Source organism: Dioscorea cayenensis, chromosome 5 (assembly GCF_009730915.1).
Source record: "Dioscorea cayenensis subsp. rotundata cultivar TDr96_F1 chromosome 5, TDr96_F1_v2_PseudoChromosome.rev07_lg8_w22 25.fasta, whole genome shotgun sequence".
NCBI lineage: Eukaryota > Viridiplantae > Streptophyta > Magnoliopsida > Dioscoreales > Dioscoreaceae > Dioscorea > Dioscorea cayenensis.
The window spans coordinates 2,517,087-2,528,810 of NC_052475.1; the positions used below are offsets into that span (position 1 = coordinate 2,517,087).

Genomic DNA, 11,724 nt, shown 5'->3' on the forward strand with positions numbered 1-11,724 from the left:
CCAGAGGGAGATTTCGAGATTTCGAGATTTATGTGCCATGAATAATAATAGTGCAATGAAAATTCATTCGGTTCTCTTATGGTTGTGGGGCACTTTTTTAAGGCAGTCTTGAGGAGTTAAGATCATAAGCACTACATTAATTTTAATTCCTGATTCAGGTGGCTAGCTCTTTTTTTGGTTGTGTAAGATATTTAAATTATTCAATTGCAGATAGTTATGGTTTCTTTGTTGACAGATAACTACTGATCCCAAAATTTTATTGCCATTGATCCTCATTCAACTTCAGTTGGTGCAGGATTACAGTCCATTCATAGATTTTTTGAGGATACTAGATTACATTTATTTAGTCATAATTTCACTAGAAGCGGAATGGACTGCTAGCTGGAGCAGCAAATCTATCACATAGGAAGGTGCTTCGCAGTAGGCATCTTGATGAGGTCACCAGAGCCAACGTAATCGTAGTCACATTCAGTATTGAGCTGGTTAATGTAGAAGGGATAGAACCACAGTTCAGAGTCACATGTCTGCTTGATGTCGAAAGGGCAGTCGATAAAACTCAGGCCATCTGTAGAGATACAGAAACTGATCTTAGAGAGCAACGAAGCCCCGTCTGTTTTTGTGACGCACTCAACATGAGCCGATAAGCTGAGATTGGCCAGAGCGGTATTGATCTCTGTGAGCTTGTAGGAGGCAGAAGATGAGGGTACAATGCTTTTAACTTGAAAGGCATTGAGCAAGTTGGCTTTTGCAGTCATATTGAACGCAGCTATGAAGTAGTCTGTTTGGTTGAGTTGTGAGCATTGACCGTACGCGCACCAGGTGTTGTTCCAGTTAGCGAAGCCGTTGTTGCATGGGCAGCTCAAGTTACACCAGTTTGAGTAGAGGTCAGGGATTAAAGACGGCATCTATGAAGAGAATGGAATTCCATCAGTTCATGGTTGGCAAAACAAGAAAACAATTAATGTATTTAAATTAAACATAACTAAATTTTTAATTCAACACTTTTTTTTTTTTATTATAGAGAAACAAGAAGTGGAAAAGCTCAGTGACATGAGTATGACCGGGTCCTTATTAACAGAGAATCTGCATGTTGAGTTGCAGTCCTGGACGATCTGTCCAGTTTGGTCTAATGTCTTCAGGTCTTCAATCAAGAAATCGTTACTTGGTTCCCCTGTTGTTGGCATGCAGCATTGTCCTGAGTAACAGAATGTCCCCGGCCACTACAATAAGCAGATTAATTTGATGTTATTGTTAGTGTTTTTCACATTGTTTGATGCTCAAAATCTTTAAAAGAAGGGGATGATATCATGATACCACGAGAGTCAAGTAGAGGAGATCGACGGCTGCACCTGACTTTTCCACTAGAGGAAGTACTGCCGCTGTTGTCACCGGGAAATATAGGCAGAGAATGCCAATGAATAATGCAAGCAGAGAGATAGTTTTTGGTCTTGATTTTGCTGCCATTGTTTGTTTGATTGATGGTTTATGTGGGAGATGAAGATGAAGATGCGGAGAAGGCTTGCCTTTTTATAATATCAGAAGAGTGGGGTCTGGTTGTGCTCTGGTACTCTTGTTTTTCATTAGCATATTTCATCACAATTTTAAATGGCTTTCATGCGTATCTTGTTTATTGATGAAATAATGAATTATGTTCTCTTAATTAGAGGAACCAAGGCATAACCTAGTGGTTTTCTGCTTAGTTTGTGTTTGGGAGATCTCGAGTTCGAAACCTCTTGAGCACAATGCAAAAAAATAATAATAAAAAAGTGCTTATCGCCAATTTGTCAAAAACAAAAAATATTCTCTTAATTAGTTATGTGGATTATGAGACTGAATTAATACCTATGTTGATACTTGAAATTTTTAAGATGAACAAGATCAAGTTGGTTTTGTTTTAAGCTTAGTTTGTGGATATCAATACTGAATTATGAGAAAAATGTTATGAATTAATTAGGAGCCCTCCTTTAATAAAAATTAGGAGCCCTCCGTTGAGATCTCTAAAGTTAATTGAAAATTTGAAAAGAAGACTAAGGCCCCAATTTGAAGTTAATTGAAAAAACTTAGCACAAAGTGGAATTGTAGCAATACATTAAATATGTGATCATAAAATTAAATTATAAAAATTTTAAAAAAATTATTAGATATGTTCAATGGATGCAGTACAATATTATGAGACAAAAAAAAATATACTAAATCCCAATATGGTGTTTGCTTCATCAATAATTAACAAATATTTCTCAAACCATTAATAATATTAATTAAATAAAATTTTTTAGAATAAATTCAACTTTATATCCCAATAATATAAATACTCTCATTCAAAGCAAGGCAAAAACATAAAAAATAAAAATAAAAAAAAGTGAATTTGTGGTGGTTGGTATACATAAATCTATTCTTAAACTTAATATTTTTTTTTTTTAAAAAAAAAAACTCGACCAGAGAGCTAGAGATAAGAATTTTGTGGCGATAGTTTGCACACATAATTCATGACCAACGAAAAGGTCGAACATCACGTGTTGTACGATGTCTTGTAGTTCTAATTATTTGTGTACGGTTTTGCGAGACATGCTTCTCTGCATTGCCAGGTTTCATTTGAATAAAGAAAAAACAGTAACCAGAAATTCAAGCATGGTAATCTCCACGTGACGATTTGTAAGATTTAAATTTAAATTTGTGATGAGCGTCCCCGGCCATTGAATGCAGATACCAGTACCGGTTAGACATGGGCGCAGGCCGTCCGGAAATTCGGCCCGGCCTGGCCCGGAACCAGTCCGCCGGTTCATTGACCCATAACCGGCCTGTAGTGTAGACGGGCCGGTTAGGGGTTGAGATTTTCACAACCCGTGACCCCGCGGGTTGACCCACCGGGTTGGACCCGGCAGGCCGGGCCCGTGCCTAACCGGGTTAGGTTTTTTTTAATATTATTGTTAATTATTATTATTTTTTAACTAAGTGCAACATGGGTTTATTATTATTAATGACAACAAAAACAAACCATTTGAGCTACAATTTATTTTTGACATTCATTAGAAAATTATATATAGATAGATGTAGGATATGGATCAAAATATTTTACATATATATTTAATTTATAAAAAATTAAGAGACCATATAATAAATTAAAAAACTATATAAATCAATCTGTAAAATATCAAAGTATCAAACAATAAATTTTCATAAATATTTTTCTTTAAAAATAATTATTTTCTCAATCGTCTTTTGGCTCATAAGCACTAAGTCCCTACACATGCACTCTTAAATTCTCTTAAATAGGGGCACTCTTATTTGTCACATATATATTAGATTATTTTGTTTCAATTTACAAAATAAAAAATAAAATTACAAAAAATTGTTTTTAAATTATGTATATTAATTTATAAAAAAATATATTAGTAAAAAAGGAATATCTTTGAATAATGGTTAACACCATATTATTTTGATTAGTAACTTTTTTTCAATGACAACATGATGCCCTATAGTTAAAGACCAAATTGAAATCTAGAGGCAACCTAAACTATAATAAGTAAATAAGTTGATGATAACTTTAATTTAAAATAAGAATATTACTTGATATGTAATTTTTGTTGAACTTAAAAAGATGTGCTAATAATTTAATTTGATAGATAAACAAATTAAAATGTAACTTATTTTATCCTTTTTGAAATTATTTTGATATTTCTTAAAATTTTTAAAGTTATTATAAATTATTTTAAATTTTTTGTTGTTTGGAATTAAATTAAGAAAAAATATTTGCAGCTTCTTTATATTTATTTATGGTTTATATTTAAACAAGAAAGATATGCAGATAATCTCCATGGTGGTGGTCCTTGGTTCGAATCTCATCCGTGGCATCATTTTTGAAAGTTTATCCATTTAATTTGTAAATAAAATATTGTAATTTAATAATAAAGTATTATTTAACCTAATAAAAATGGTACAAACGGGCCGGGTCTGGTTCATTCTTTGAGTGAACCGGACCCGGCGGTTCTGCTGGGTCAACCCGGCCCAGCTGGCCTTTTCTGTAGCATGGGCCGGTTCCGGGTCCAGTTTTCACTGAATCGGACCCGGCAGGTCGGGCCCGGTTAACCGGCCCGTGCCCACCTCTAGTACCGGTTGTGTTAATGTTTAAGTTTGTGTTTAATACTTGTTTAATCATGTGATTTCTATAGGTGAGTGAAGAGGTCAAAATATGGGTGGAATTTTTTATTTTTTTATTTTTTACAAAGAGGATCAACACCGCCTAATAAGGGGTTATCAAAGACATACGAAATGTAATAATGCACTAATTATGGTGGTTTACCATATGTGCCCAAAAGAATGTATCATAAACCATAACCCCAAAATGATCAAATCTACTTCTCTTGCAAGCCACAAGAGTAGAGATGGCAAAGGATCGGGGCGGGTGCGGGTATTGTCATACCCGCACCCGCACCAGCTACACCGCCCCCATACCCGAACTTGAACCTTAACCCGACTGATCTTCAAAACCTCAACTCACACCCGCATCCGACGGGTAATATGGTACCTGTGAGAATACCTAACCCGCCGTGACTCTATTTAAAAATATTTAAAATAAAATTAATATACCAAGTAAAAATTAAAAATGTTAATCCAAAATCATAGTTTTTTTTGTTTGAATGAACACCATAGAATAGCAATTGAAAATAGACATTCAATGCAACACAAAATAGAAAAATTCAACACCATAGAGTAGGAATTTAATAAACTCTAACAAAAAAAGAAATTGAATATATATAATTTGGTATATTTGTTAATTGAATTTCGGGTCGAGTTTGGGTTCGGGTATGGTATCAGGATTTCTATACCCGCACCCACATCTGTTTTATATCCGGTTTTACCCAAATCCGACTTGAAACTCCGTCAAACCAGATTTCCCCTATTAAATTCGGGTCAGACCTGGTCAGATTTGGGTATTATTGCCAATAATACAAAAGAAACCTTGTAAACAGTTGATGAACATTGTTACGAAGTATTTATATAATTTTTTAACACTATTGCATACTACCACAGCTCCACTCACGCACCATTAACGTGACTTTCTCACTGGACCATGCAGTGGTTGCCTAATTGATATTTTGAATTATAATGAAATCTATGGTCTTATTTATAATGTTTTAATATTTTAAGAAAATCTTTACTATCATAATATCTTGTTTTTATAATATACACATATAAATACATGTTCTTTCATATAAAAAATATAAACTATATTAATTAAAAACAAAAGGAGTATAGGAACTACAGAAACAAGTGAGACAAAAACAAAGCTACAAAAATGTCTTGAATACTGACTAGGTACAAATATGATTACACCAATATAAGAGATTAGGAGAGGAATAAAGAGGTCCACTAGAAGCGAAAGAGAAAAATACTTATCACGATAGCTAGGAGCAGTGGTGGAGCTACATGCATTTTTTGTGAAGTCCATTGACCCTACAAAAATTTAAAAAATATCAACAACAATTATAATATGCATTTTTTGGTTTGGCAATTATAATTGTTGTTGATATTTTTTAATGTTACAGTTCTAATGTTAAAAGTTTTAAAGGACCTAGATGCTAGGTTTGGCAATTTTTTGGTTTCCTTTTTATTTTTATTTTCTTTGATATGTTTGAAAATCTAAACGGAAGACTATGTTTTTACTTCTTCACTTGTGAAAGATTTTTGCCTAACTAGACGAATAGGATCACCATTGCACTAATTCTTTTTTTATTTTAAAATTAAAATCCTAAAAAAGTAAAAAAAGTTGGGCTACATAAAAAAAATTAATTAAACACTAAAATTATTTTTAAACTTCAGTTGCTTGTGATAATTTTTTAAATATACATTCTTTAATATAATTTCTTTGTTTGGGTGGATTTCAATTGATTTTTTATATTGTTTTAATTATGACTGTTAAATAATATATATATATATATATATATATGATTCATTTTATATTATAGATGATAATATTATATTTGTTTATTGACTCCATTTTATAAATTTTTTAGCTCAGCCACTAAGGGAAAAGATAAAAGCCATGCTCTCACAGGAAAAATTATGCCCAAAAACCCAAATTGAATATCGAAGAGTTGACATATTCAATTTAAATTGGGACACAACATTGTGTTGGATACGATTGATTTTTGCTATGTGGGATATTGGTAAATAAAAAAATTATAAGTAAAACAAAACTTTATATTAAATGTAAGAGAACTTGATCCTGAAGACGAGGAGAGACAAAACCTGATACAATCGTCTTCAATTACAAGGCATCACCACTTTATAAATCTAGCAAACTGAATTATATGTCTTCAATTGCAAGGCATCACCACTTTACAAATCTAGCAAACTGAATTATATGAGCTCTATCATACGAAACTTAGGCTTTCGATGAGAGAGTAGGTGAAAAGAAATAAGTGAAGTGTGTTTTTCTCCTCTAGAATTGTTTTTTTTTTATTGTATTGTATTTTTCGTATGCCTTATATATTTAAAGTTGAAGATTGAAACCCTTTATATAGCCTTGAAGACAAACCTTTGGAATTCAAAAAGTTTGAGACCTTTTAAATTCTATGAAATTGAAAAACTCTTCAAATTCTAACTTAATTTTAGAATTCTAAAAGTTAAAAACCTTTTAAATTCTATGAAGTTGGAAAACTCTTCAAATTCCAAAACCATTGGAATTCTTAAAGCCAAAGTCTTTTCAATTTCTAAAACACCGATTCTTACAAACATAAATCAACCATTTAAATTCCATTCAAAATTAATTTTCCAACACATTGCTATGGATCCTGGTTGGAAAATATCACAGACATTCCAAAGATGCTAACACTCAAAGCGAGATTTACTTTGTTAATTGCTTTAATGCTCTATCTGATTGCTACCTTTTGCAGATGTATCTTGGATTCCTAGTAATTAGATTGATGGAGCGGGTTGCATCAAAGTGAATACTCATAGAAAAATTACTGTTGCATGATATGACAGAATTGAAGCCAATTCCATAGTAAAAGCTGACCTCTGTGCTGCAGAAATTGGTCTCAAGATTGCTGGCAAATGGAATGTAAATATTAGTACCATTTTCACAGATTGCAGAGGTTTTAAATAGGCTCTTGATAATGAAAGATGCGATAATACTTGGAGATTCAGACAAAGGCTTGCAAATTTGAGACTCAATTATATGTTAGACAACAGAAATATTATTGTCATACCTCGGGACTTGAAAGAGATTGCTGATAGGTTAGCCAGTCAAGGAAGGCACTCTCACACTATTTCCCTATTCTTTCCAGGTTTAGATCTCGGTGGCTCATGAAAAGAATTAAAAAAAAATTCAGGTTTCCATTTTTAAGCGTTGTATTTTCTTCTTTGATGTTTAGCAGTTGCTTTGTTCTAACTTATCTTTTGTATCTTCTTTGTTTCTTTTAATAAAATAGTTACAAAATAGCTCTTCCGTTTCCAAAAGATATACCTCTCACCCATGGCTTTATAGTCATGTAACCAACAAAACCGTTCTTATCTTCTTTTATCTTTTTTTGTCCTCAAAATTGATTTTTGAACATATGATGTTTGAAAGAGATCAAATCTGTTTTCAAGTGTGAAAGTGAAGGTGAAAATGGAAAGGAGGGATTTGAATGAGATGATCATCTCGCCAACGAACTCGTAATCTATTTGAACCAAGTTTTTTACGTAGATTGTTTGTCTCTTATTAAGGGAATTTAAATCCCAGCTTACACAAGATGAGAATACATATGTTGAAATACTAATTTCACGTCTATGCACACACACCAAACATGTGGTTTGTCCATGTTTCATAAAAACAAAAAACAAAAATCACACATTGATTTCACAATTATATAACTTAAGTCTTTTATCCTACTAAGATATTTTAGTATTTAATTAAATATATTTTGTGGTTCTATTTTTAAGTAGTTTTATTATTATTTTGAATTTTTATATTAAATATATTACACTGTTTACAACAGCCAAGAAATAATTATTGCTCTATGAATTATTAAATATCAAAATATGATCAATTATTTGTTTTTTAACGGGCTTAGTATAAATATACTTACATTTAAAAAATAAAATGGTATATTACAGTGACTTCATAAATATGAATATGAATATGTAAAATATCTCTTCTTGGATATTTAACCATTTTATTGAATTTAATTTAATAATATTGTTAGTTCCGGTGGGATAGGAGTGTGACAGATATTCTCTCAACACACAACAAACATGCAAGAGGGAAAAAAGACACAAAAAAATGATTACCCAGTTCGGCACAATCTTACCTACATCTGAGTATGTAGCCCGGAGAAAATAATCCACTAAAAGAGGTAAAGAAATGAAGAGTACAACACACTCTCTCACTCACACGATAACAAAGAAAACTCTCTCAAGATTGCCCGACATCCCTATGTCCCAACAAAACTTTCTTTTTTAGATTTTTATGCTGCTTCCTAACTTAAATACTTTCCAAAGTCAGATGTTGCAACACCAGTTACAACCGAACTTACAACACAGCCCACCTTGCTGAACCTATTTGAGTTCTATCCCAGTAGCAACTGAACTTGCGACACCTTGACTCTTCCAGAGCTCCTCCGTTCTACAACTGCTTTCTTCCTCACGTCATCTCAGCAAGTCCCTCTCCTGAGGGTCACACCTACCATGGCGCGAAACCATCTCACCAAAGATCCCGATTTTCTTTCCAAACTTGGTCCAAGTTTGGTCTTCACACAATCCTCAAACTTGATCTCCATTCTTCCAAGTTTGGATCTCCAATATATTATTACTAAACTTGATCTCCTCTTATCCAAGTTTAGCCTTCGATATCTTCCAAGCATGATCTTCAATCATCTAAGCTTGGGTCTTTAATCTTCAATCAAATTTCACCATATATGTCTTGTATCTTTAAATAGTTCTGCCCATAAATAGCCTTCATATCAACTTATGCTTCATGCAATCTTCATGATGATCTTGCCAATCAATAAATTATCTCTCTTTTAGAAATAAATCTCTCATGAAAAGAGTTTACCAAATATATAATTTATCATCTTGGATCTTACCAAAGATAGATAAAATCATATCTAAGATAAACTTGCTCTTCAAAAGAGATCATTTTACCTTGGTGCTCATGCTTTCCTCAAATGAATCTTTTTGAGAGAAATATTCCAATCATAGTCTCCTACCAAGATCTTCTACCCACATCACCAAATGCTTTTGCCATTTCATCATCATAGTCACCTTGCTTGCCAAATCATCTCCTTTGCCTCATCAACAATGCTTGTGCCACACCATCTGCTTGCTTGTCACATATTGACAACTTTAGGCTTCCAGACCTAACAAAATTATTTGGTTTTTATGTAAAACTAATATATATGCAACATGAATAGAATTCTAGTCCAATTTCTAATTGTTAGTTGCTAAGTTGAGTGGAATAAATTAGTTTATCTACTGAAAAATAAATATGGCAAAATTAACTCCAGAAATTAGTTTTGATTGTTGTTGCTATATGTATTAGAGGAACTAATAACTTCACATAAATTAATTTTTAAAATATGGATTTAAATATATCACATCAACTAATTTATAAAATACGAATTTAAATATATAAACTTGATTTCTTAAGATATATACACTAGATTAAGTTTTTAGACTAAATCAAATATTTGTTTTGCAATAACTATTGTTGGATTGTTAAATAATCTTGTAGGTTTGTGGTTGTCTCAAGTCAACTCTTATTATTTGATGCATATGCCAAACTTGAGCTATGATAAAAAAAACATGTAATAAATTGATTTTGAGCAGAGATTGAGCATGGGTTTGCCTTTTTGGAGCTTAGTTTGAAAGCTTATAAACATTGAAGATATCATTATATCAAATTAATATCAAATTCTTGCATTTTTCTAATAAAAACAATTATAGGATCAAATTCGCTTTTTGTGGTGACCTAATCATGTCGTACTTGTACTTTTTGTTTGTCTCGTGTGTGGAATCATGTCTTTTCGGTTCCAGCTTAATTGAAGTAGATGGGACTAGGCGATAAATGGTCCCTTCTTGCCTAATTACCCATTAGTAAGCGGTCCTTCGATTCCATTAGGTCTTATACGGTCTCTGAAAAGGGAGAAAACTACCTAACTTAAGAGACATAGTGCTTTTTCTAAAAATAAGCGTGGAGAGCTTTTTACTAGGAAACTTGTGTTTGGATTGAGGGTTAGGGAAACAAAATAAAGGAAAGGAATGGTTAAGGAGGGTTGGGTTGAACTTTCCCTCTGTTTGAATAAATTTTTTTAGTTTAGACAAAAAAAAGTAAGAATCAACTTTGACCCTTCAAAATTATTCAAAACCTCACTTTTTTAAGCCCCCAATTTGGACTGCCAGGAGGCGAGAAAACTTTCAAAATAATTTATAACTTGTAGAAATACTATAATTCTCTTAATTTCTTAATTATTTGTTATATAACCTCACTTTATAATAAAAGTATAATATGTAATTCATATTACTATTTATATTTTTCTTTCCTTTTCCCTCAATAAGTATTCCAACCCATGATCCCCTAACCACTCTGCCAAAGTTGGTTTTTTATTAAATTGCTAAAAACTTAAAAATAAAAAAAAATTAAAAAAATATTTTCCACTTTTTTCCCTCGATCTATAGTACCCATCTTTATCCAATTATTTTGCCCTTAAAGTCATTTTATTTACTTTAATTGTTATTCTTAATTTGCACTAATGATTGGATTTGTGCTAAAGTTTGACAATAAGAAACAGGAATGAGAAGTGTAAAAGCTAGTGAATTTTTTTCACTAACAATATGATATTGATGAGTACAATAACCACCCTCGAGTCGAAGCAAGAGCCATAAACTGATGTTGATGAAAAGATAAAGAGGTCAGTAGGTGAAAACTCTGATTTATATTAAGAGAACTACATGGGCTTTGTCATACCCATAAAAATTAAGAACTTGTTTGAACTTGATGGTTCCGATGGGTAGTGTGGTAATATAAGTCACTCAAGAAACTCACTCGAAGATTGGACACACACACACACAATCATGCAAGAGAAAGAAGACAAGCAAATTGGTAATCCAATTCGGCATAACCTTGCCTACATCTTGGGGGCTAGGCCCGGAGAATCAATCCACTAAAAGAGGCTTAAAAATAAAGAGTATAACACTCTCTCACTCTCTCAAGACAAAGAATATCCCCTTAAGATTGACCGATGCCCACTCTCTTTAATCCTTACCAAATCTTCTCACTCCGTGGCTCATCCTAAATCTTTAAGCATAATATTTTATATAGACGCACCGACATCCAAATAAACCTTCCTTTTTTAGAATTCTCCGCAGCTTCCTACCTTGGACACCTTCCAAAGTTAGATGTTGCAACACCCAGTTGCAACACGGTCTACCTTACTAAACATGACTGAGTTCTAGCCAGTTGCACCCGAATCTGTGACCTTCAACCTTCCCGATTCCTTCATTCGGCCTTATAGTAATTAACTAGACCTGAGCTCCTCCTGCCTGCAGCTACTTCCTTCCTCACATCACTTCAGCAAGTCTCCTCTCCCGAGGAACGTGCCTACCAAGGCACACACAACTATCTCTCAAAGATGGTTACCGAAGATCTCCCGATCTTCTTCCCAAACTTGGTCCAAGTTTGCTCTTCCCAAATGATCTTCATTTGACTCATGAAAATATTGTTACTAAACTTGATCTCATCTC

At 32.9% G+C, this 11,724-nt stretch overlaps 1 protein-coding gene across 1 annotated transcript; it reads right to left on the minus strand.

Annotated features, from left to right (window-relative positions):
* Positions 1–243: 243 nt before the first annotated feature.
* Positions 244–1,511, minus strand: LOC120260661 (ribonuclease 3-like). The gene is made up of 3 exons (XM_039268197.1): positions 1,315–1,511; positions 1,062–1,220; positions 244–905 (listed from the first exon to the last, which is right to left on the minus strand). Exons 1-3 carry the CDS (start codon positions 1,462–1,464, stop codon positions 399–401), a joined length of 816 nt encoding a protein of 271 aa, XP_039124131.1. The 5' UTR covers positions 1,465–1,511; the 3' UTR covers positions 244–398.
* Positions 1,512–11,724: the final 10,213 nt, after the last annotated feature.